This window comes from Podarcis erhardii (assembly GCF_964252035.2).
Source record: "Podarcis erhardii genome assembly, chromosome: 3".
Classification (NCBI taxonomy): domain Eukaryota; kingdom Metazoa; phylum Chordata; class Lepidosauria; order Squamata; family Lacertidae; genus Podarcis; species Podarcis erhardii.
This window is the reverse complement of record NC_138507.1, coordinates 86,950,841-86,978,723: the sequence shown is the minus strand read 5'-3', so window position 1 is coordinate 86,978,723 and position 27,883 is coordinate 86,950,841. Positions and strand designations below refer to the sequence as shown.

The 27,883-nt window shown below is 39.7% G+C and overlaps 1 protein-coding gene across 5 annotated transcripts in view; it reads left to right on the top strand.

Annotated features, from left to right (window-relative positions):
* The window catches only part of BTBD9 (BTB domain containing 9), a 142,881-nt gene that overhangs the window by 75,328 nt on the left and 39,670 nt on the right, over window positions 1-27,883 (top strand). For all 5 annotated transcript variants that reach the window (XM_081854179.1, XM_081854180.1, XM_081854176.1 and 2 more), the window contains 2 exons: window positions 5,405-5,514; window positions 17,898-18,087. In XM_081854179.1, coding sequence (XP_081710305.1) covers window positions 5,405-5,514; window positions 17,898-18,087 — 300 coding nt within the window. The remainder of the gene's footprint in view (window positions 1-5,404; window positions 5,515-17,897; window positions 18,088-27,883) is intronic.

The following is a 27,883-nucleotide window of genomic DNA, read 5'->3' as shown; positions in this document are numbered from 1 at the left end:
TGCAGAACATTTGTTCTGCTTTGATTTCTCCTTAGCTTTGACTTAGGAACTGAATAAAGCATATAAGCAGCAATGGATAAAATCTGAAATAATCCACATTGGAAATATTCCTTGTTCCCTGTTCCATGGCAGACTCTTGACCTGATGAGTTAAGGATTGCTCCTAGCAAGCCTAACAAAGCAGGTTAAGCAGTTCTCCTTCCACTTCTCCTGAGCTTGTTGAGCGATTAAAAACAAGGTAGTAATATGTTTACATATCAGTACAAACTCTTTAACCTAAAAATGAATACAAGACCCATACACAATCTTGCAATGTAATCCCATGCATGCTTTAGTTGGAAGTAAATCCCACTTTGTTCAACAAACTTACTCCCTAGCATGTTTGTTTAGGATTAGAGCATTAGAGCAGGACTTCTAATGGTTCCGTAAGTATGGGATAGAGTTTGAATATATATGAGATAATGAATAATTTGCTGATGGACGGCAATGAAGCAAATTCAATGTATTTTGCAAGAAAAGGGCATGTATTAATCATCCTAATCTTCCTTCATTTGAAAAGCAACAGTAAATGTTCACTTGTTACCATTACCATTCCTTCATAACTCTGAAACACATGTATGAAAACAAACCCAATTGCTGCAGCACTGTTGAAGGAAAATGACTGAAACTGGAAATCCTAGATAGGTTGCTTTAGTACTCTTGCCAAAACTTTGATTCTCATCAGAGATGGACAATCTGTTGTGTATCTGCCATCTTCAGCCCTGTTTAAGGTTTAATTATCTTCCATCTGCTTGAGTTGCTCTGGAGGACCTTAGAGATACTGAAAAATAACCACACTCTCTTTCTAGCAGTACCCCCTGAGAGTTTGGATAAAGACGGTTGTCTTCTGTGCCCTTATCAGTTTGGAGGATCGGGCTGACTTTGCATTTTAAAAATGACTTTTAAAGGGAAACATTGGTAGGGGGCAGGGAGAGGCACACATCTAAAATTTTGGCCTTCCATTCAGATATGATTTTTATGAAGTGTGACATGAGCTGTCATTGGCCCTGTGCCATGACCTGGAACAGAAGGCTTTAAACCAATTAGGTCTTCTTACACTGTTTCCTATAACCATACAATTGCTATTAAGCTACTTTATTATTTGTTGTCTGACAGTAATCCTTGTAGACAGTAATTTATCAAATGCTGCCTCTTGGGGCAATGCTGCAGGGTAGAGGAATGTTTCTCTGGGTTCCTTAATTTCTCAAGTCCACATCTTTTAGATGTTTTAGATCTCACTTAATGGAGCCATACTTCTGAATTACACAACTGTGTCATGACTATCTAATTAAAATATTCCTATAGCCAGAGGACAGAACTTATTTATCTTTCCTTTGGTCATCACCTAGCTACTTGAGGTGTTTTATAAATGACAATATAATAGAGTATAATTACAGGTGTTTCTTACCTACCATCAGCCTCATCTCCTACTTCAGACTCTGTGCGTATGTGTGTGTACTATTTCACAAATCCTTTTAATATGTAAAATGAAACAAGGAACTCATTATTCTGTCGTATATTACTTGAAACAATTAGAAGTTGGATAGTACTAAGGCAGAGGCACATAGATATTGATATAAATATAGAATGCACTAATAGTATACAAAATAGGGTTGGGAAACCTTTTAAAACTCAAGGGCCACATTCCCTCATGTTCAATCCACTGAGGGTTGCATTTTAGTGGTGAGCAGGCCTACCCATCCACACTCTCACTCACACACTCTGCCCTTTTCTCCTCTCTGCAGTTCCTTTTATACACTTGAGGAGACCATTTCTCATTGTATGGAGAAGAATATGAGCAGGAGCCAAGCAGAAATCGCTCCCTGTGTTGACTGCCAGCTTGCTCTGATACCCCAAAACACCAGAAGTAAAACATTAGGACATTCAGAAAGGGTCCAAATGGTCCCAGCTGTACTCTGCTGCAGCCAAAATACAGGTGAGGACTAGAACAGCACTAGGAAAGATACCTAGTGGCCTCACTTTGTTCAAAAGTTTGGTTCTTCTTTTTGGTGGCAGTGATGTTGCCATCAGTAAAATGGGTCTGCGGGCTAATGTGCCATTCTGAAATGTTTGATAGGTTGGATAAAGCCTGCAGGCTGGTGGATCCCTGCAGTGGTGGACCTTAGGGTCTCAGCAACCCCCCCCCCACACCTCATGCTCCATTCTAAATAATAGTTGTCGTATCCCCTACTGAGCCCCCGAGGCTCCGCACTCACTGCAACTGAACTGGTTGTGCTCCCCTAAATACGCCTCTGTTGCCTGTCCCTGATCACTATTGCAAGACCCCACATACTTTCTCTGTTGAAGTGCCATTGCATGTCATATCCCGAGTTTCAGTTATTCGATATAAAAAAGATACTTTCAGACAACTTGTGAAAGCAAACCTTCTATATAAAGTTAGCTGTAGATTTTGGAGGGCCTTTGGGCAAGACATCCTCTCCCAGACCTCCCTCCTACGGTGAGTCTGCTCCTAACTGCAGCAGGTCTAGGGGGAGCTTTGGCCCACAACAGATGCACAACCAAAGCTACAGGTTAGACATCTAGAGGGACTTGCATGCTTTTCCACTCTTCTTGCCTTGTATGCTAGCTCTCTGAGCATAAAAATATTTTTTTCATAGGTAAGTATTCCATAATATAATTTCTCTGCTGCAGCTTGAGGTGGTACAGACAAGACATAGATCTAGCTCTTTATCTATGGTTTGTGAGAACTGTGCCTGTTCGATTCCTAAAAGAGAAGTGACATTGGATCACAATTTTAATAATAATAATAATAATAATAATAATAATAATAATAATAATAATTTATTTATACCCTGCCCATCTGGCTGGGTTTCCCCAGCCGCTCTGGACCGCTTCCAACAAAATATTAAAATACCAAGACATTTGGGTGCCATTGAAATACAGGAGAGTAAACTGGTTTGGATTTGGCTGAAAGTAACCTAATGATAGCCATGTGCATTGCAGAGTTTGAATGTTCTGTCAGGCATGGATCTTGTATTCCACCTTGAGTAATTTCCCTTTGGAATGGCAGCCTAGAAAATTTACTGTAAGAATAATTTATTAATTTGATTTTTTTCTGAATTTGGACTTTTCTTCTTCAAAGTTTTCCCAAAGCTCTTGCTGTATTCCTTTGCATCCAAACTGTATATAAAAATGCAATTTTTGCCATAATGTGTTTAGTCTTTGGAGCAAAAAAGGAATAATTTCATTGGGAGTTGAAACCGTGCCACAGAAACAAGCTTCCTCAAAGATAATTAAAACAAAACTGATAAATTAGAGATTCACTGCTTGGAGACCATGGTATATGAATTGTTTAAATAAACGCATGAAATAAACTTGGTGGTAAGCAGAGTTTATGTTTTTTTAAAAAACCCAAGTATAGTGATGACTAAAAGAAAAGGAGCAAAACAAAATTACAGCCAGCTTCACAATGGACACAGGAAGGCCCCAGTGAAAATATAAAGCTGGTGAATTTTGAAAATATATTTTTTCCATTCCAGTTGCAGAACTTGCTAATTGATGAGAGTAAACTTTTATAAAATAGAGTAGTGTATCTCAAGCTATCTCTACCTACCACTCACCTTTAAAATGTTATGGAGTGTAGAAAATGTCCCCAAATACCCACAGAAAACAGAGTAGATAAAAATGTGGCTGAAAACCTCCTAAATTTCCATCAGAAGATTTCATTTTTAGTTAAGCTAAGGTTTTAAACATTGCTAGCATGATAAACAGCCCTGAAGTTAAAAGTTATATCATCTTTAATGGAGGATTATGTGGAAGAGCTGGGAAATTGTTCTTAACATGTCACATTTGATGAATAGAAACTTGTTAATTTAATAATGCTTCTTCTTTCACTTTGAATGACAGGATATTCTATTCAAATGATTTTTGTTAGTTATCTTTTCGAGCTCAGCAGAGATGGCATGTTGTACTCCACTTGGGATTTTCCAGAACTTTTATTAGTAGCTTCAGCTGTTCATTAACCTCTGAACTCTCGCTCTCCCTTTAGAGAATGAGGGGAACAGATTGATTCAAGGTTAATGCTTGTTTATAGAAGGTGAGGTCTCAGAGGTAATACAAAGGGTGAATAGGCCACTGTTAGCAAGAAGTGTTCCATCTGACTTTGCCGAAGTATTAAGAATTGCAAGCTGTGCAGCCAGGAGTGAAGTTCACAGGTATCTTTGTTAAACAAAAAATGTTCAAATAACTTTAAGTAAGAGTTTAACAGCAAGGGCTGGGATCCAAAGGATCATGTGTGTATTTTACAACATATTCCAGCCTGCACTTTTTCTGCACACTATAAAATCTGCTCCTGAAGCTTGGGAGCCCTCCCCCCCATCCACCACCAAAGCAAGATACAATGTGACACAAATATTTCTAGTTGAGGTTGGGTGGGGTGGCAGCAATCCCTCCCTCTGTGAACTCCATGGAACTGGATTCAAACCATAGAAGCCATTGTCAAAACAAAATAAAAAAATTCATTCCAGTAGCACCTTAAAGACCAACTAAGTTAGTTCTAGGTATGAGCTTTCGTGTGCATGCACACTTCTTCAGATACACTGAAACAGAAGTCACCAGACCCTTCTATATAGTGAGAAGGTGGGGAGGGTATTACTCAGAAGGGTGGTGGGAATGGGTGATTGGCAGATAGCTGTGATGAGCCTGTGATGACCCATAGAAGCCATTGTGTGTTTCAAGTGATAATGTGGAATGTGAATAAGGGCATGACAAAAGACAGAGGTTCATTTTTGCAGGTGAGGAGGATTGATTTATTGAGTTTGTCTTTGATGTATAAAACCTTTCATTATGATGAAAACCTACTGAATAATATGTCTTCAGTGAAAAATGGAAGCCTGGGTTTTGTAGGGGTTTTTGTAGTTTTGAAGTGTGGATGTATAATGGACATGTTAATGATGTTGAATTAAATAGCCTTCAGTTTTTGTTTGCTTGGAAATCAAATGCATGTTGTGTTTTTTTTTTAAAGAATAAGCCTGCTACATTTATTGAGGTTGCATGGGGAAAAAAGGCTCCAGCTACTGCTCCCTCTAACTATTCATTTATATCTCTTCTAATATCACTTTAGTGCAGGTACTAGATATAATGTGTGACAAGTCATTGTGCTTGCTACTGTCAGGCGGTGTTACACTGCTTTCCACTTGGTGGGATATTTTCTACCCCAAATCTATTTTTTCAGCAAACCTCTGGGGATTGAGAATTGCATTAGGCCCCAAATAAAGGTGCCTTCACCCAGAGGAGATAATTAAAACTGATCCTTAACATAGTTACTTCTAGCATTATTGCTATTCCAAGGCGTGACGTAGACTTTCCACATTTTCTCAACTTCTCCATTATTTCTTCCCTTGTAGGTACATCAGAATAGTTGGAACACACAACACAGTGAACAAAGTTTTCCATATCGTGGCTTTTGAATGCATGTTCACCAACAAAACCTTCACACTTGAGAAAGGCCTGATAGGTAAGTGCTAATAACAGAACAAATAATGCAAATGTTAGCCATGAAAGCAGAATATAAATTTATGCCAACTCTTCAACTCATTATAGTGTTTAAATAGAATTGCTGTGTGTCTAGTGGGGTGGAGTGTTCAATTATATGCTGCCATTTAATTGCATTATGAAAAAAGTCCCAATGTCTAATGCCTTCAGTGTGCAGGACTTTGCCAGTGTCTGTATGATATTATGACACACCATAGCCTCATTCAGATGTTTGCTTTCTTTGTAAAAGAATAAGTGGGGAGGGGAGTATGGGTGATCACAGTAGCTCCATGTACACTCCCCCCCCCCCATTTTGATTTAAACAAGGGCTTGGATAGCTCAGTTGGTTAGAGCATGGTTCATGATAATGCCAAGGTTGCAGGTTTCATCCCTGTATGTGACAGCTGCAGATTCCTGCAGTGCAAGGTGTTGGACTTGATGACCCTCAGGATCCCTTCCAACTCTACAATTCTATGATTCTAAGGTAGCAGAAATCCGAATAGGCCTAGCATCAGTTATTGGCCTTATGCCAATAACTATATTGTGCTAGGTAGTAATTGCCAAAAGGGCATATGTGGACTTCCTAGGCTGCTTTGTGACATCAGTGTGGAAGATTAGAATTTGTGGTGCTTTGCTGGCTCAGTAATCATTGCTCCTCATCATAAATAATTATTTGCTGATGTAACAGATCATCAATTCAGACTCTCAGATAAATCAGGTTCTTAATCATAATTTCTTTTCAAGGTTGTCCAGTGCTGTTAAAGACCCTTAGTTTCTAATAGCAGCCCTGGACTGGCTTTCTGTGTTTGCTGACTTGAATGAGAGCAATCACGTTCAGTGCACAATAACTGTTTCCTTTATAGGTGCAAAATCCTGATATTGCAAAACCTCTGCAGCTTAAGGTTGTAAAGTCTTAAATGTTTCTTTTATAGCAAACATTAAATGGTGAGATACCCTTTCAAAAGCAGTGTTGGATTTTGTTAAGAATAACAATATATTAAAAGTGTGCCATTATCTATGGGAAAAACCGAGCATTTAAATGCCATGTAGCCATGTCTAAAATATATTTGAATTCTGCCCTGTTGATTATCAGAGCAACTTCCTTTTTTATTGACTAATAAATAGTGTATAAAAATGTGACTTGGTTTTAAGTACCTTACTTCAAGGTATTCTTCAAGCATTCTGTGAGCTTTAACAATTGTTTTAGCTTCTTGAAACTTCACCTTCTTTATTAACACAGGAAAATATCAAATATTTGTTTGACCACCATTGATTGAGGGAGATGGGACTTCTCAGGTTTGTGTTCAGTTGTGTGCTATAGGAGTTGGAGATACTGAACCTATCGCTATTCCAAATATAAAAGCCTGCTTAGATCAGACCAGTGGCCCATCTAGTCCAGCATTCTGTTCTTAAAATGGCCAACCAGATGATGGTGATGATTAATTAAAATTCTATACCACCTTTCATCCAAAGATCACAGGGTGGTTTACAATGTAAAACACCAAAATCCATAACATAATAACAAAGAAATCCTGTATACCTGAAGGAACATCTCCACCACCATGATTTGGCTTGGACACTGATGTCCAGCTCCGAGGGCCTTCTGGCAGTTTCCTCACTGCTAAAAGTGAAGTTACAAGGAACCAGGCATTATTTTTACTTGTTAGTATTGTTAATTATATTATCCCTGGTGATCTTGCGTAAGCTCGGAACTAGCCTTCTGGTGCATTCTTAGTTGATATCCATCTTCCCTCCAGAAAAAAAAACAGCATGTGTTTCATTAGTGACAAACTTCCTCCAATCCCAGTCTTTTTCACCTAGAGTATATGTATCACTGTGAGAATGTGATTTCAGGGAATAAAGAGAATTTTGGCCTATTGTGGCAGAATTCTAAACCTTGAAGATGGAGGGAAGACAACAACTCTGAAAGCAGCTGCTGCTTAGTACTTAGAAATAGTAAGGGAACTGTATGCAGCTTCCAGTAGTCAAAATAACCCCACATGGCTTAGACCCTTTGCTTACCCACCAACTTGTGACAAAATGACATTGGAACAGAAGTTTAAAATTCTTTGCATGTGTGCACACATATGGTAGAACAAGACCAGTTAATAAAACAGTTAATATATGCAGATTATATTACAAATTCCCCGAAGCAGAACTTAAAGAAATAACAAAAGAATATGCTAATTTATTTTTTGCTTAAACCATTAGGATATATCAAAGAAAGTAGAAATTTTAAAAGTAATTGGGTTACAGTAAAAAGGGGCAAGATGGGGAGAGGGGAATAAATAAACAGAATGGTAGTATTTTACAACTGTATAGTAAAATGTACAAGCAGCTTATGTTGCATCTTGTCTTGTGAGTGACTTTGGTAAACCTGGGCACCAAGTATGTCATAGTTTTATACAGTATCTGTTTAGATTTTTGTTCTATTAAAGAAAAGTTCAGTCTAAAATAGGAATAAGTGTACTAATGTATGACCAGAATAACTGGGTCCAGAACTAATGGTGGATATATTGCTGTCCCACGATTACATTAAAGATGGCAATGGGTAAAACAGAATAATGAGTTTGTATTAATAACGTGCTGAGGAAATTTACCCTGACCAGCTTCGACAGAGCATGGTAATCACATAGTAGGCTATGTAAATGCTTATTAAAAAGTTAGGTCATATCCATACCACAGCTCTTAGAAGTTAATCCCTCTCCTCTGATTTCTGGCGATGAGTAGTGCTGTAGTCTTGTGGGCAGCTCTTTCAACCCTTTCACAGATACTCAAAATACTAGAACCTTTGATGTCTTGGTAAAATCTGCTTGTTTATACATATATACAAGTTGAGCAGAAGAGAGCAGACATATCCAGAAGACGGCACAGGGTTTTAAGGCAGTAACAGTTCGCAACAGCATTCCCCCAACCCAACTGCGTTCTCTCAGGTCAACTGCAGAAATACAGTTGATCTCTATTATAGACTGTGCTCAAAATTGTTAAGCTTATTTTGTTTAGCCCCTGCTTAACCATTTGTGGGGCATCACAAATGACATCGGTAAGCACCTCTGAATACCAATGCAGCCAAAGTCCAAGAGAGAGATGGTCATTTTGTATCTTCAAAAAGTATGCTTATAAAATTAGCACCTTTCTTATTAAGAAACCAAATAAATATTGGTTTAATATTGGTTTGCTCATCAGCAATGCTTAGCCTTTTTAGAATGTCAATTGTTTAAATTTCACTTTGAAAGCCACCTATGATAGAGAATGAATCTGTTATTCAGCTAATTCTTCAAACAAACCAGGTCAGTGAAAGACTTCACAGGCTACATTATTTAATCTCTCTTTTTTAGTCATTTTCAGTTGGATCAAGTAACTGTACATATATATGGGGATCATTTGTCAGATGTATTATATTACCTTGCTATAGCATCTACATAATGGTCATTCCTGTATACTGAAGATTAGAAGCTGTGCAAACAAGTAATAAAAATGAAGGATTGATAATAGCAATTTTATGTTGCTGCGTCTTACATGCAATGTTATCAAGACAAGTCATTACCTGCCATTTTCTGACATTTACCAAATAATACAGTGACACGCCAGTATAAGCCTTGTCCAAGAATTGCTGTTCAGCATTTAACTCATTATTCAAAGGTGAACAGGCAAACATATATGGTTCATCTAAGACAAACCCTTTGCATAAATCCTAACATTTGGCAGAAGAAAATTGTATACTTAGGTTGAAACCAGACATTATGGGTTATATGTGACTACTGCTGTAAACAGCACCCCTAAATTGTGGTTAGTTCACACAAACTATTGTAAACCATAGTTAATGATATACTGTGATTACACTTTTCTAGTCTGTTCTTCTCTTCCTTGCTAGCATGTGGAATAAACAAAGCACAATCTCTGGCATAGTATTTAATCTGAACCAGGGATTATGGTTGGTTTCACTCCCAAGAAACCATAGCCTGTAACCACAATTTGTTGCCTTATAAATCGTGGTTCTTGGAGCAAAACAAGCCAATATCCCTGGTTCAGTCATAACATTATGTCAAGGATTGCAGTTTCTTTCCTCCATATGCTAGCAAGGAGAAAACAAAGAGCCTAGAAAAACAAGGTTCACAGTAAACCATTAGGTATAGTTTACCATGATGTCTAAGTTGGGCCCCTAACTGAGACAATACCATTGATACTGGAAACAGTATTTTTAAACTACAGTATGCAGAAGTCCTCTCAATAGTGTGTTCAGAGCAGATAAATGCGACCTCATTGTAGTAATGAGCCAAATTAGACTATTTTGGGTTATGGTGACATACGCATTCAAGTCTTATTTTTAATATTAAATTAAGTGATATTACTGAATAAATAGCATATGAAATACTCTGCAATGTAGTTTTAGAGTTAAGGGTATAATTTTCTTCGTTGTTTGCAACTGGGTACTTTTTGTTCAACAGTCACACATAAAGAATGCATTAGATGAGTCACTTGTGCAGAATGGCATAAATATTGTATTTAATATGAAGTTAGAATGCTGAAGAAAACAAAAACAATATGATTATATTAATGCTTTAATGACATGCAGCCAGAGACTTATTTACAAATCTGAGTCTGAGGTGTATTTTTATAATTCAAATCAAAATAAACAAGTTTTCTTAGCAAGCTAGATACTTGTTCACAGTTCTTATGCTGAGCCTCAGAAAGTCATGACATGGGGGGTGCTGCTGCTGCTGCTGCTGCTGAAACAACATAGCCCAGTCTCCAAATTTCCCTTTATTTCTGAATTCTCTGAAGGCAGAGCTTAATTTGAATCAGATGAGAGACTTCAAATCACTATTCAGTATCAGGGCTCAACTCTTGGAGATATGAAAAAGAGTGGTTTTCAGCATGTTCAGAGTGTGTTATGTAATGGCAGAATATTTGTAATCACCAGCCCCACATCTTGTAATAAACAAGGAATGGGTTTTCAACACTAAAGATTTTAATATGCAGTGATGTTTGAGATTTTCTGAGAAGCAGAATGTCAATCCCTAAAATAAAATATATGAGCCCTGTCATATGCATTTTACATATCAAACATTGTGTGGGAGGTAAGGGGAAACCGAGTGCACACCAGGGGAAACATTGCTCTGTTTGGTCACAGTCTTTCTATCTCCTTTCCTCTGATATGGCTTCTGAGTTTTTCCCCACCCGTGCCTGGCAGTGGACAGATATGTGGGCAGCTGGCTTGGGGTAAGCGGATGAGCACTTTTTGTGCCTAGGAGTCTGCTTTTCCATTCTTGTCAGTACCGTGAAGCCTATTATTATGGAGGAAGTTCCATAGGAAGGTCCATAGGAAGTTGTGCCACTTACTTCTCAGACATAAAAAGGACACAAAGGAACAGGGTATCATGTTGTACAGCAGCCTGAGCAATATTACTTTTAAGGATTGCCTTACGTGCCTACTCAGCCTCTTTGATCTGCAGAACTGGTACCTTCACAAGTGCCATATAATGTCTTTTCTGCATCTGCTTGATGCAGCCACACAGAAAGACAGACTTATATGCTTTGGCAACTCCCAGGCACTATTGCTATACTGTTTTAGATGTCTGCTAAACACTTTTTTTTTTTTTTAAAGGAAGCCTATCCATACACATAATTATTATCTGTTTATTATTGATCATTGTTTTATATTGTCCCTTATCTCTCTAAATAAATATTTTACTATACTTCTGCTGCCATAGTCTTCCACTTGTATGATTGGAGAATTAGACTGGTATATTTACTTGCCTGAGTGTGAGTATCCCCTACAGTACTAATTATTGTAGCGCAAGAAGGCATGTTGTGCCTGGAGATGGTGGCCAGGAACCTTTCCCAAAGATTTGTGAATGAAAACATCAGCTGTGCTTCACTAACGTCTCACAGCTGTCCAATTTGTGTTAGTGAAAAAAGAGACTGGGTGCTGCTTATGAATTACCGTACCTTCTAGAATTCTGTGTTACTGGTGGCTCTTCTGCTGAACCAAAAAAGGAAGTCCTATAGAAGCACAAAGGTTCAGTAAGTTTCCTATGCTGCCTTGAGGGCTTGGTTGTTGGAACTATTTCTTAGCAACGTTCCCCACCCCCCTTATATACAGAACTGTATGCATCTCTATCTTTCCAGGTTGCTTTCAGTTTATTGTCCCATCTTTGTACTACTTCATAACACTCCAAGGGACAAAACAGTGAGTAATGGGTGCAGAGCAGGCGATGGAGATAAAAAATTGGATGTCCTTGGTTATCCTCTAGGGAATGCTTCCCTGAACGATGAATCACTGTACCCTTATTTGTGCATCCTCTTGTGCCTTAGGAGAAATTGTTTAAAATGTCGGGTAAGGGAGAAGATGAATAAATAATCATTCATTTGTCTCTTGCTCAGTGGCAGTTATTATAAAAATCATTTAAACATCTAGCAAAGGGAAAAAGTCAAATCAATTTCTTAGCAGTACACCTTGGTGTTGTGAAATATTACTGTGCCTTTCACTTAGTGAGGCATCCAGAAGGTGCTGTTCCCTTGTCCAGTTTAATGTATTTTCTGCATGAAAGCCATTGCCACCCTGTTCTTTCTTTCCCCTTTAAAGGTTAGCTGTCTTTTAAATTTGCACAGGTTTTCCTAGCAACAGCTGTCGGCTTTTCAGTAAGCATACCCTTAGGAAATTATGAAAATTTTAAGACCATCTAAATAGTGCTGGGACTTCTCTTCTACAGTGAATATGAGATACATGGCCAGTTTTATTTACCACTATACATTTTTCCTCTGGATCTACAGACCTGTCTTCCTAGTTCATATTTGATTTCTTTTTTCCAGACCAGTAACAAAAGCTGATCTCAGAGGCCTTTAAAACACCTGTAGCTTTTGAAAGAAGGTTCCTCACTGAGTAGTTCATTAATTTCCACTTGTACATTCTCAGATTCGAAACCTCCATACTAGTAAACAGTAACACTTGACATTTATATTGTTTAATTCCAATATTCAGGGCACTTTACATTTTCTTTTAATGCAACAAAATATGCAATAACAGCAAGAATGTACTACATTTATTGTTGGGCTGGCAGGGGCAGGTGGAACATAGCATTTATATTTAATGATTGTACATATTATGAAATTATTTCAATTTTTTCTTTTAATTCTTATGGAAAGTCCAGGATTATTATATCCACATTGCAGGTAGGAATGAGATTCAGGGAATAGGCTTGTCAAAAGACACATAATGAGATCATAATTGACTTGAGGCTTAAAGAAGGGGAAATCGCTTAAAATCTTGGTGACTGAACTTTACCAGCTTTCTGGGAAACCCAGCCAGATGGGTGGGGTATAAATAGTAATTTTGTACTGCAGGGATGGGGAACCTCATGCCCAGGGGCACAAATGCAACCCTCCAGATCTCTCTGTCTGGTCTACAGGACTCTGCCCAGACTCTCCCTCTTCTTGGCCCCGCTTTCCTTGAATGACTTTGCCTGGCTGAATTATGTTCTTGAACTGTAATAGTTTATCCACAACTCCGCTTCCAGTAGTATTTCAGTTGGACCTTGATGTCATTTTGTTTGTTCCAGTCATTTCTCATTTCCACCCATGTTATGTTTGTCACAGTCACTTAACTTCCTTATTAACTTCCTTTAAAAAAAATAAAAAATATCAGACACATCTCTGGGTTAAGTCTGTAGACCTACAGCAGACAAAAAAAAAAAAAAAAGTGAGGATGGGACCCACTCTCATATCATCAGAGTGACTTGAATGTATGACTGGGAGCCAGGAAGCCATACTTGGCAGTTAATCTAGATCTCACAGAGCCAGAAATGGATGCACCTATCCCTAAAGTTGCTACAACATACTCAATGGCAGACAGACCTTCCTCAGACTTCTTTGTGGTAAATGTATTGATGCTATCTAAACTGATCTTTTGTTTACTTCCCTAAGAATGCAGAAATCTGAGATTAAAGGTACTGTTCAACTGTGGCATTTGGAAGTTTTTCTTAAGGACTAACAGGACTGCCTTTGTACTCCATTTCAGTAACTCAAGAGTCTAGGATAAACTCCCATCGCCACTTCCAAAGGCAGCATGGATTTTATTGCCAAGACACGGTCAAACTAGACCTGATAGGAAAATAATGTTTCTTGTGCATGTGTATCCCTGTTTATGCATAAACCGAAGAGCAGTGTTTATGTCTTACTTTAACGTGAAAAACTAATATTCACTAGATGTATAAATGAGCAGACTTGGCGAAAAGCAGCTTACAATGTTCCTAAAATGAAGGGGATGAAGGTTCAGATCCCCTAACCTGCATGCTGCTTTTCATGTTTTTGGTTTTTTTGTATGTGTGGATTGGACTAGCATATGAATCAACAAACATGGTTGTCTCTGTTGCATCTATTTTGGCCCACAGACATTAAAAAAATAACAATAGTGCTCTACTTTAACATTTCGTAATTTGTTAGAAGGAATAAGTACTGCCATTGGGGTTCTCTTTGTGTATGGCTGAATAATAGGGAGGAGATACCTTCAAATTGGGTTTAGCAGTCGTAACGCCAGTGATCCTGAGTCAAATAACATCCCCTGACTTTTAAAAAGTAGTCATATTAGAAAGAAACTAAGGTGGAAAATACTCAGGAGAAGATATATGCCTGAGCGCAATTTTTCCCTTCACTCGTTTTTCATCAGGTATCATCGGAGACAGTAAAATTACATGTCATCTTATCTTCAAGTATAGTTAATATAGATAGTCTTTAGGTCATGTCCTGGAAATAACACTGCCTTTTAAAACTTTTTTTGTGTCAAAATCAAATATATTGGCAATCTGTTGGCCATAACCTGTTACAGGATAAGAGTCAGGAAGAGTAACACATAAATCATATCCATCTCCCTCACCCCCTGCGGTTCCTGCTGCTGTTTCTGCCTTGGTCCATTTTAAAATTCTGCTTGCTTCCAGAATGTCTGCATTTTGTTAGCATGTATCATTTTACATTCTATGGCAACAATATGCTAAACTTGGGCAGAACTGTTACGTGCACAAAGAATGAGAACAGTAATTTTCAACCTTGTATCCCATTCTTATTTTTCTTTTCTCTTGCTTAGCTAGTTGAAGGACAGAAGAAAAAATGCAGAAAAACATAGAAACAAGATACTGTTGGTTTTGGCAGTCCACTTTTATAAACAAAGTGACACAAGTTGAGGCAGAAATTCCTCAGGGATAAGAGAAGGGAACCAAAAGACTGAAAATGCAGCACAGAGCAAAGTCCCTTCCAGATGGTGTTTTAAATAAATTTATCAGGCGGGTATGAAAGACGATAATGAACATTCAGAATGGGGAGTGGCAGCCTTCCCTTGGGAGCCGAAACAACACGGTACTTTCTGTACATTGCAATTATCTGATTGCTGTCTAATTTCCCAGTGTGCAAAACAGTACAAAATCATTAATACAGTATATATCAAGAACTTTATTAGAGAATGGCAGGTTGAACAATTGCTTTGGTAAATGAATAAATAAATAGCATTTGTGTTGAAATGGATTATATAATAAATAAACATTAAACCAGATTTCAAGAACACATCCTTAAAACGAATATGCACATCAGTAAATTGGAATAAATTAATTTGTGAGTAACGTCCTAAAATATATACTAGCTACTGAATACTACAAAAATTCCAGAGTGTTAAATCTTGATGGGCTAAGAAAATATTGGTTGCAAATGCTTTGATATAAAACAGCAACAAAACAATTGTTACAGGTTTTAGCTTTGAAATACCTTATCCCCATTATGAACCCGAAGGGAAGCATTTGATTATTTAACCTGAAACAAGCCATCTGTACATTTGAGCGATATTATTATTTATAAAGCTCCATAAGCGTGTTTTGATTTTATTGTATATAGTTTTTAAATTGTTCTGCGCTGCTTAGGGAGCCTTGTTGTTGAAAGATGGGCTGAGACTTTTAAAAAATAAATACATAAACACTTTATGCAATAGAATAAAATGAATTGGGAGGAATTACGAGAGGGAAGAGAAGGATCAGAGAGAGGCAAGAAAGAGATGAATATGAGGAAATGTAGATATATTTATTTATTTAAAGTCTGCAGGAGCAAAATGCAAAATAGGTCTGAGGATGGATCAGGAGAAAAACAGTGGAACTATCTAGGTGTTTGGGGACAAAACATTTTTGTAAGGGAGACATTTGTCTACCAGGAAAGGTGGTAGACCCAAGTAACTTTTTCTTCACCGTCGGCTTATGTCAGACTATATCAACATAATTCAGGTCTCAGTACTAAAGGATTCGCAGCATTTCCATTTCCTAGTTGCTTATGTAATTAGGGATTTGTGAAGCATTAGCTTCAAGTTCTCCATGGTTGAAAACATTTTGGAAAGACACACATATAATGTTGGTGTACTTTATAGTAACATCAGACAAAAGGGCTCATGTAGTGGACAGCTTCCATGATGATCGTGACTGCAACACATGAAGCAGGAATAAAAGTCATGAAAATAATGTCTGCTCCCTCAGGAGGTTGGGGACTATCTTTCTTCAGAGGTTTTTAAGCAGAGGTTGGGTGGCCGTTTGTCTTGGATGCTTTAGCTGAGATTCCTGCATTGCAGGGGGTTGGACTAGTTGACCCTTGGGATCCCTCCGAACTCTACAATTCTCTGATTCTTGAACTTCAGCTGAAGCACTTGAAAACACCTATTACACATTTACACAGAGAGTCTACTGAGCCTCCTCCAGCTTGGATCGCTCAGTTGGTTGGAGCACAGTGCTGATAATCCCCAGGTTGCAGGTTTGATCCCCGTAAGGGACAGCTGCATATACCTGCATTGCAGGGGGTTGGACTAGATCAGTGATTCTCAACCTCTGGGTCCCAGATGTTGTTGGACTACAACTCCCATCATTCCTGAGCTCTGGCCTTGCTAGCTAGGGGTGATGGGAGTTGAAGTTCAACAACATCTGGGGACCCACAGGTTGAGAAAGGCTGGACTAGATGATCCTCAGGGTCGCTTCCAACTCTACAGGTCGATGATTCTATGATTACACACACACACACACCTACACACACTGAACTCAGAATTAAAGATTCACAAGAATCTGTGCTGCCTTCAAGAGTCCCTCAACTTATCTGAAACCACAACTGAATGGCATAAGTAGGCCTGGGGAAAACTGTAGTGTTAGCAAATGATCTTCCAGCACTCAGGCCCACTTGAAGAGATTGCAACCAAGATCACCTAAAACAGTTTGCAATGAAAGGTTCACTAGGCAGTTTAAATTATTATGTGGAGTCCACCAGTTCTAAAGCGGCAAGTGTTGTGTTCTTGGAGCAACAGTGAAAACAATACTGCCCAATGCTGTAGCTTCTTTATTGCCAGTACCACTGCTTTTTTTAGTCACTGTGCATTAGGAGTTCCTTAGAAGGTTGGTTGGCGTCTTGTACGCCTGCTTCCGGCAACTCCTGCAGCCAAGCTGGTGCCAAAAATATTACTCTGGTTTCCTTTGGACCACATCAGTGAGGCCAAAAGGGAGTCATCATCTGGGCAGCTCAGGACCTCCATACACACCACCCAGGCCTGCACCCTGGAGAGTGTTAGCTATTTCACTCCTCCAATGCTGCATTTGTGATTGGTGTAAATCACATACCTGTCTGAGAAGAGTGTGGGAAATGGAAGACAGTCTTATCACTTTTACTTGTGCTTATTTACTTGTGCTTTTTGTTCTCTCGGAGCTGGAGAGAACGGATGCCATTATGCTTTTGTCTGTACATAGTGTGTAAATAAATAGTAGATTAGCTCTGCGATGTCTCACGCTTCTTGCTGTGTTATGCCAAAAGTGTGGTGTGCATATACCATCTGGTATATGTCGCTAGAAGCGCACTGGAAGAGAAGGGAGATGTCTTTTCCAGAGCTGTGTGTACCGGAGAACGCTCAGAATTCTGGGGGCTTGCAGGCACCCCCAGGGCGTTTTCCACTTTGGTGCTGCTAACACAGTGGATTCACTTCACCCCTAGAGGTGCACTCCATTGTCTCTCAAGACAGACGGGTGCCAACAACAACAAAAAAGTGCATTGCCATTCCTGTCCTGGTCCACAATTCCATGTTGATCCTAATATTGAGGTTGTCTGCTTTCAGCAAAACAATTGCTATGATATTAACCTGTCTAAATTCTTATTTGCAATCCATAATTTTGTTCTAGGGCTGCTTTGGAGTTAAAGGTTCTCTGGCCTGCCCTGGTTCAGACAGTTCTCCCATTCTTATTCATTATTAATCTATGCTCTGAATCATCAGCCCATGTGTTCCTGCTTATTTTTATTCTTCCCCAGAAATAGAAATGGATGGTTGTCTGTGCCTGCTTTTGATCTCTTTTGTATTTTAATTTTCAGTTCCCACTGAGAACATTGCAACGGTTGCAGACTGTGCCAGTGTGATTGAGGGCGTAAGCCGAAGTCGCAATGCCTTGCTGAATGGAGACACAAAGAACTACGACTGGGATTCTGGGTATACATGCCATCAGCTAGGCAGTGGTGCTATCGTAGTGCAGTTGGCACAACCTTACATGATTGGATCAATTCGGTAAGATTTCTTTTTTATGAAAAGCTAGTTCACTAAGGGGAAAATTCATGCCTCCTGGATACCTTCCATATGCAGCTTCAATTTCTTTAAGCGGCATCTGAAACAACACCATGTGTTAGTTGTTAAGATAGAGGATGGTGTATTTTATTTATAAATCTTTATAAGTTAAATAAATTAAAGGTGTGTGTGTGTGTGTGTGTGTGTGTGTGTGTGTGTGTATGTGTATCATGTAGAAAGGTCAGTTGCTTTTCCTTGCTATGAGAATATTTTTCTCGTGATGTAATAGCATGCAAAACATAACTTGAAAACAAATCATGACACACATTTAATATTAAAATAGTGACATAACTTGTTGCTGGGGATGGCATCAGAAACAGAGTGCTATAGATAATTCTATATTATTATTATTATTATTATTATTATTATTATTATTATTATTTCTGATATTTATCACAATCCGCATAGCCCCCAAACATGCCTCTGTTAATCTACCTAGTTCAGTTTTTTTATTGCTTGATATAGTTGGAAATCATAGGCTTAGAAGACTCAATTAGTGCCATTTTCAGTGCCTGTTGACTGGCTACTTCTGTGTTTTCTTAAAATAGACGCTTAGATATTTTCTCCAGCTTACCTCCTCAACTATGAGGTTTATGGGGTAATGGGTATATTGGATAGAATGTTGGTGTTAGACCGAGGAAACATGGATTCAAGGCCATGAATCTTACCACATGATCTTAGGTGGAGAAATAGTAACAGCAAGGGTAAAAAGGTAGAAGGTAAATGACCCCTGAAAGCTAAGTCCCATCACAGGCGACTCTGGGGTTGTGGTGCTCATCTCGCTTTACAGGCCGAGGGAGCTGGCATTTGTCCGCAGACAGTTTTTCCAGGTCATGTGGCCAGCATGACTAAGCCGCTTCTGGCGAAACCAAAGCAGCGCACGGAAACACCGTTTACCTTCCCGCTGGAGCAGTACCTATTTATCTACTTGCACTGGTGTGCTTTCGAACTGCTAGGTTGGCAGGAGCTGGGACAGAGCAACGGGAGCTCAGCACGTCGTGGGGATTCGAACCGCTGACCTTCTGATCAGCAAGCCATAGGCTCAGTGGTTTAGACCACAGTGCCACCCACGCGGGTAGGGAAGCCTTTTCTTTCTGGGCACCATGGGCCAGTAGTGGAATGGGGGCAGAGGCAAAACTGGTCAGAACAATGAATGCATTTTGTGTGTGTGTGCCATAGGCTAGTTTTTACACACACTCTCTGCCCTACATCCAAGGAAGCAAGTAGAATCAACAGAGTTCAAGGCACATTCCAGCCACGCAAATGCACTCAAAGAGGGTGTGAAGCATGACCATTGGGGTGGAGTGGGGGGGGGAGAATTTTAGGAGCCAGATAGAGAGGCTTGGAAGGATACATTTGGCCCGTAGGCCTGAGATTCCCCCTACCTGCCTTACAGGGTTATTGTGAGGGTAACACTGCAGTCAGAGCAAGTACACTGCTCCTTGAAGGAAAGGCCAGATAATGCACTACATAATTCATACGTACTACACTATTTTTATAAAGGTAAGTTGAACTATTCAAGATGCATTATCAAAGAAACATGGAAAGAGCTTTGGACAATTCCAAAATCCTTAACTCCAAACATGAGATCTTCAGAAGGATTCCCCATGGATGTAATGTTTTGTATTTTAAATACAGTGGTACCTCGGGTTAAGTACTTAATTCGTTCCGGACGTCCGTTCTTAACCTGAAACTGTTCTTAACCTGAAGCACCACTTTAGCTAATGGGGCCTCCCACTGCTGCCGCACCACCGGAACACGATTTCTGTTCTCATCCTAAAGCAAAGTTCTTAAACTGAAGCACTATTTCTGGGTTAGCGGAGTCTGTGACCTGAAGCATATGTAACCTGAAGCGTATGTAACCCGAGTTACCACTGTAAACAAAAACAAATAAGACAGCAGAAAACCTATCCAGAACAGACATTCTGTAAAATAAGCTATGAAATGAGTCAATATCCTTTTTATAAGATCAGATCCTTATTTTAATTCCTCACAATTCATTTTTTCAAGTGCTTAGTGTGTGTATTTATTTTTTTTAAGTCTTAGTCCATCTTTCAGCAAGGCTTCCTAAGCAGCTCAGAACACTTTAAAAACAATATATTATAAAATTAGGAGACACTTACAAAGCTTTATAAATAATAATACTGCTCAAATGTGCAGACGGCTTGTTTCAGGTTAAATAATCAAATGCTTCCCTTTGGGCTCATGATGGGGATAAGGTATTTCAAAGCCAAAGCTTATAACAATTGTTTTGTTGTTTTAAATCAAAGCATTTGCAAAATCCTTGCATTTATTAATGCTTTTCTCTGCCCCTTACGCTTTTGGTATTAAGACACTTCCATAAGTGAGGGATAAAATAAGGTATACTCTTTTCAAGGAGGCTGTACTGTTTTGGCTTTTTCTGTGTGCTTTTGGGAAGTGTTGACATGCCACATATGACAAGATGAAAAAGAAAAGATATCTGAAATTACAGTGCATCAGTGCAGGTGGATGAAACTGCAGATCTCCCTACACTCGCAGGGATTAGTGAGAGTGGAACTTCACAGGCAGGCATTTATGGCTTACAAGTAGATCATTGACCTCCTTGCTAACTGGATATGGCAGCTACTAGTGACATACAGGTTCATTTTGTCACGGGGAAGTTCTTTTTTATTTCTGAAATACCTTCTATATTTGAAAGTAAATATATTCGCAGATAATCAGTTTTACCACCAACACCCTCCAAACAAAGCTGTCAGGCAATGTACTCCCTCCTCCCCTTCCTTACTTCATTAGTATAGATTAACTCCTCAGGTTTGCTTATAGTTAGAGAGCAACTTTCGTTGCAAAAGGCTTTGCAGTCTTTATATTGTTGGTCCTGACAACAGATATATTTCACTACTATACCAGATGTATTGATAAAGGAATTGCCGACAAAAGCCTACCACATTGTTTAGGGATTTGAATTATTATAATCTAGTGGTGTTAGAGTCTCCAGGGAGTACTGATCAATGCTGCTAAAACAAATGCATCTCACTTGTGTGGTGCATCTAGACTCACGTGTCACCCTAACAACTTACTGTCCATACATAGTGGAACTTTGGCTTCTCCTGCATCTGTTGCACAGCACAGATTGGGCTTCACAGATAATTGCAGGATTCTGAGAAGATCCAAATGTATCTTCTATTGATCACTAAAAGTTATCAAGTGACCTTCAATGTAAGTTATCTTAATATTTTATTCTACGCCCCCCCATTATATATATTGAAGTACTTTTCTTTAAAGTGATATTTTTATGATTTTCACACATAGATTTTGATCATTCAGATGAAGCATTAGCTTTTTAGAGGTGACCAGGCAACTGTCTCTGTTTTTCGTTCACAGTTATCACAAAAAGTCCCATTTCAAACTTGGAAACAGTTATATTTTAAAAAATCTAAATTGTGTGAATTATAGCTCTTATCTTCTGGACAATTATATTATAAAACTTACATATTTCATAAAACTTACATATGGTACATACCAAACTCTATAGTCCGGGAGCCAGCGCTGTCCGCAGACACTTCCGGGTCATGTGGCCAGCGTGACAAGCTGCATCTGGTGAGCCAGCGCAGCACATGGAACGCCGTTTACCTTCCCGCTGGTAAGCGGTCCCTATTTATCTACTTGCACCCGGAGGTGCTTTCGAACTGCTAGGTTGGCAGGCGCTGGGACCGAACGACGGGAGCGCACCCCACCGCGGGGATTCAAACCGCCGACCATGCGATCGGCAAGTCCTAGGCGCCACCCACGTCCCCTATCTATAATACTGTGTATTTAATTACACACCACACCTTTATTTCACACTTGCTCCAAAGATGTGACGGGGTTAACTTTATCCTCACAATATCCCTGTAATGTTAGCAAGCTATTTGGAAAATAAACTCCTGGCAACATGCACAACAGAAGCTGCCATTGTAGTAAAAGTTTATTCTCTCAAAATACTATTCTTGCTTGGTATGTACCATATGTAAGTTTCTTCATGCTGAATATAATTACTAGAGTTAATCAGTAAAAAATGTACTGCATTTGTTCTGCACGAAAGGTTTTATAAAAGATTTTTATGTATATCTAAAAACACCACACATTGTAAATTGGGCCCTATACATATCTCTTTACAGAGACATACTAGTACAGTGGTACCTTGGTGTACGAACTTAATCCGTTCCTGAAGTCTGTTCTTAAACCAAAACCATTCTTAAACCAAGGCGCGATTTCCCTAATGAGGCCTCCTGCCGCCGGTGCCCTTCCACCTTTCAGATTCTGTTCTTAGACTGAGGTAAAGTTGTCAAACCAAGACACTATTTCTGGTTTTGCAGAGTTTGTAAATCTAATTGTTCTTAAACTGAACTGTTCTTAAACCAAGGTACCACTGTATTGTTTTAATGTGTCTATTTTTAAAAATCTAAATCCACCAAATGTGTTGCTAAAGTATGAATAACAAACTTGTCAAAATTCTAGTGGGATTTTTCAGTGGCAGCTTAATGTTGTTACATTTTCATCCATTTAAAGTATTCAAAACACATTATTCTTGTGTTTTTTTCAGCACTGAACCTCCTCACAATAGCTCTGTGTTGCGGTCCTCAGAAACAAACAATCCAGCAGTTTTGTTTTTTAGAATTTGCTTCCCAAAAATGTCTCAAAGCACTTTAACAATAAAAACATCAACAATAAAAAATGTATATAAAAACAGTTTCAAGTCCAATATAGACATAGAGCTCCACTTAAAAGGCTTGTTGAAGAAGGAAAATCTTCCACAGCTGGCAAATAGACTGTGCCAGTCTGATATGTGATGGCCGGAATTTCCAAAGTAGGTGCCACTGTGTTAAAAGCCCAGTTCTTATGCCATACAATATGGACTCCTATAGACTGCAGTGATCAGTTGGGTATATAAAGGATTAGAGAATCTTTTAAGTACCCTGCCCTCAAGAGCTTTGTACACCAGTACCATCACCACAAACTTAGCCTAGTAGCTAATTGGTAGCCATTGCCATTCTTCCAGCTGTGGTGTAACATGATGCCAATATTCTGTTCCAGTGAGTAGTGAACTACTGCATTTTTCACTAGCTATGGGGCAGCCCCACATATTGATTGATCAGTTATCCAGATCTGGGAACCACTCACCCACAATGCCTCCATCTTGCCAGTTTGTTGGCCCTCATCCAAGCAGTCACCAAGTCCAGGCACTGGTCCAGGGCTTGCATAGCATCTCCTTTTTCAGATAAATAATGCTGGACATCATAGTTCTGATCCTACTTGGTCGTTCCTAGAGAGTGAGGCTGGGAGAGTACTCTTTGGCCCCATGGAGCATGGGTAGGCAAACTAAGCCCCGGGGGCCGGATCTGGCCCAATCGCCTTCTAAATCCGGCCCATGGACGGTCCAGGAATCAGCGTGTTTCACCTGAGTAGAATGTGTCCTTTTATTTAAAATGCATTTCTGGGTTATTTGTGGGGCCTGCCTGGTGTTTTTACATGAGTAGAATGTGTGCTTTTATTTAAAATGCATCTCAGGGCTATTTGTGAGGCATAGGAATTTGTTCCTTTCCCCCTCCCCCAAAAATATAGTCCAGCCCCCCACAAGGTCTGAGGGACAGTGGACCGGCCCCCTGCTGAAAAAATTTGCTGACCCCACTGGGAGCCTTCAGTGTGGCGTTCCATAGGGTGCAGTTTTATCCCCTGTGCTTTACTACATGAAACCAGAGTGGGGTTATTCAGAGTTTTGGAGTAGGCTGTCAGCAATATGCCGGTGACACACATCTCTACTTTTCCTTTACATCTGCAGATGTGGCAGTGGATGTGCTGGACCATTGTCTTGCCTCAGTACAGTGGTACCTCGGGATGCGAACGGGATCCGTTCCAGAGCCCCGTTCGCATCCTGAACAGAACGTAAGATGCGCATGCGTGGGCCGTGTTTTGCCGCTTCCGTGCATGAACCTGATGTCATTTTGACCGTCTGCACATGCTCAAGCGGCGAAACCCGGAAGTAACATGCTCCGTTACTTCCGGGTCGCCGTGGAGCACAACCCGAAAATACCCTGAAGTGTATTTATCCCGAGGTATGACTGTAATGGACTGGATGAGAGCCAAGAAGCTGAAGCTCAATCCAGATAACCCTGTTAGTAGGCCCCAGTGTTAATCCCTAGACAGGATAGATGGGAAGTTGCCCACTGTTGATGGGGTTACACACACTCTGAAGGAGTGGGTACATAGCTTGAAGGTCCTTCTGGATCCTTTGCTGTCACTGGAGGCTCAGGTGGCCTGGGTGGCATGGAGTGCCTTTCATCAGCTTTGGCTGGTGGCCCTGCTGCACCCCTATCTTGACTGGGATAGCCTAATGTCTGTTGTCTGTGCTTTGGCAACCTTGAGGTTACATTACTGCAGTGCATTATACCTAAGACTGCCTCTGAAGACTGTTCCAAAACTTTGGCTGGTGCAGAATTCAGCAGCCAAGACAGTTTGAGCATATTACAGTGATCCTGGCCCGATTGCACTGGCTGCCAATTAGTTTCTTGGCCCAATTCAAAATGCTTATTTTGACCTTTAAAGTCTTAAGTGACTCAGGACTGCAGTATCTCAAGGACTGCCTCTTTCCTTATGAACCGACCCAGACCCTGCAATCACCACCTGAGGTCCTTCTTTGTGTGCCTTATCCATGAGAGGTCCATAGCGTGACACAACACAATAATGGGTCTTTTCTGTGGTGTCTCCCTGTTTGTGGAATGCCCTCCCCAGGTAGGCTCACCTGACACTGTCATGACATATCTTTAGGCACCAGACGAAAACATTTCTCTTCAAGCGTTCAGCTGATTAACATTCTATGGCTTTTTAAATGTGTTCATGAGAGGAGAATTATTGTTTTGTTTTATTATGCATATAATAATTGTCCTGATGACCCCAAAGACACATTATATAATGAACTTTTTAAAAAGGCTTTAAAAATCCTTTTCAAAAAACCCAGAAACAATGCTGAAGTCACCAAAAAAGAGAGACATTTGTTCCTATATGCAGCATGTGTGTTACTAGTGCAAAAATGGAAAACAGATAAGGCACCAACAAAAGAAGAATGGCATATCAAACTGTTACAATATGCAGAGCCAGCAGGGATGACCACTAGAATCAGAAACCAAAATGACAAAGGGTATAAAGAGGACTGGAAATATTTTTTTGAATATATGAAAAAGTATTATAAACAGACAATCAACCTAGCAGGATGGCAAGATTCTCAGCAGTGTAAGAAATAGTCGAAGTTTATATAAGGAGTTCTGATAGATAGGATGAACCAAGAAAACGCGAGAAAAAGAGGAGAAAAAAGGAACCATGGAAGGAGAGGATGGGAAGCCAGTTAAGGAATGTCTTTTGGATTTCTGTCTACTTATGGACTTTCCTTCCTTCTTTCTTAATTTCAGAGATTCTTCTCTTTTTGTACTGCTTTTGTTTATATCTTGTTGATATGGGAATGTATCAGAAATGCAAATAATTATAATAAAAACAAAGACATAATATATAATGTAGGGCCACAGTGAAATACGTAGCATTTATAGTTCTACAGGGAAACCTTGTGAAATATAAGAAAAGGATATACAGTGGTGCCTCGCAAGATGAAAAGAATCCGTTCCGCGATTCTCTTCGTCTAGCGGTTTTTTCGTCTTGCGAAGCAAGCCCATTGACGGCTTAGCGGATTAGCGCTATTAGTGGCTTAGAGGCTTTTAGCGGCTTATCAGCTTAGCGGATAAGCGGCTTAGCGGCTTAGAAAAAGGGGGGGAAGGGGGGAAAAGTCGGAAAAACTCGCAAGACATTTCGTCTTGCGAAGCAAGCCCATAGGGAAATTCGTTTTGCGAAGCACCTCCAAAACGGAAAACCCTTTCGTCTAGCGGGTTTTTCATCTTGCGAGGCATTCGTCTTGCGGGGTACCACTGTAACTGCCAACTATCAGCTAATCAAGAGCACTTACAATCCTCTCTCTTTATATGTATAATGTATATAATAATCTACACACACACATCCCATATGGGGGAGGGAGCAGAAATTCTGTACGCAACGGATAACAGAGTCTAGACCTGGGGTTATGAGCCAAGGAAGATTAATTCTCTGACTGCCCCATTTTAAAGCAAAACTCCTCTTCTCTATTTTTAATGTATACATATTCTCCCCCTAGAGTGCTAGGCTCTGAGATTCTTACTAAAATGTAAGGTGGTGCAATCAAATTTTTATTACATTCATTGCTACCTATTTCAATTAATGGACTTCTAGCAAGGTTGATGCTTCTGAGGCAAATGTTTAATATTCTGGATATTGCAGGAAGTGAGCCGGATGAACTTCAAGTTCACTCAGCATTTCTTCCTACAGCCCAGAGGGCAAGATTGACTAACGAAGGCTAATTTAACATTTTCTTCTAATATAAGAAGCCTTTGTAGCAGAAACAGCATTGCCCTAAACTGTTTTTTCCCTGTGATGTGTGCAGTTCTGCCTCCTTCACTTAAACATTCTCTTTCTATCCTAGTGTATCCATCACAGCACAACCTAGCCTACTCATTAATGTTTACTGCGGTACCTTGCTCAGAATACATTTGAAGGATTAGTATGTGGCATGAAATGTGGCCCTTGTGCCCAGAGTGCACTAGTGAATATTTATACTGGCACCTGAGAAGCATTTTGTGGTAGTCTGAAAGGGCAGTTCATGCAGACTGAATTCTGTGCAACATGTATTTTTTTTTAGTTTCTAATTATTCAGATGGTATCATGGAGAGGCAAATAAGAAACTTCAGTTGGGCTACTGTTGGCTTGTGCAAAAAAGTACAATTTACCTCTTTTTAAATTCACCTTCAGGGGTTTAGGTGGGTCAGCATTGAAAAAACAGAAAGGTAACAGTTCAGTGAACCAGGCCACATGTTGCTGACCTGGAAGTTGCTATTTTGTCCCCATATGCATGAATACTTGTCAGCAGAGGATAACACCTCAAACATTTTGCCTTACCCTATAGATGCCCAATTGACTTCTTCAGTCTGCCAAACTACCACACAATACTCATTCTGTACAGTGGTGCCTCGCAAGACGAAAAGAATCCGTTCCGTGAGTCTCTTCGTCTAGCGGTTTTTCCATCTTGCGAAGCAAGCCCATTGACGGCTTAGCGGATTAACGCTATTAGCGCTATTAGCGGCTTTTAGCGGCTTAGCGGATAAGCAGATAAGCGGCTTAGAAAAAGGGGGGAGGGGGAAAAACCCGCAGGAACTCGCAAGACATTTTCGTCTTGCGAAGCAAGCCCATAGGAAATTCGTTTTGCGAAGCACCTCCAAAATGGAAAACCCTTTCGTCTAGCGGGTTTTCCGTCTTGCGAGGCATTCGTCTTGCGGGGCACCGCTGTATTTGTAAATAATAATAATATTTTGGTGTGGCAGCACCCACAATTTGGGACTCTGTGCCTTTTCACATCAGGCAGGCTCTTTAACTGTACAGGTGCCTTCTAATAACATTTTTGTTTAGACAAGCCTACCTAGTTACGTGGAATGTTTACATGTAAATTCTATGAAATAAATAAGTAAACTAAATCTCATGAAGTTCACTCTAATTTACATAGTCATTACATTACTATAAAACTCTTTATCCTGTTACACTGAGACATTTTAGGAGTGATAGCACATTTTACCTTACTGCATTTTTAGCTATTCTCATCCACAGTTGTGTGTTTTGAATCAACTTAATATAGGCTTCAGCACTGTGGACA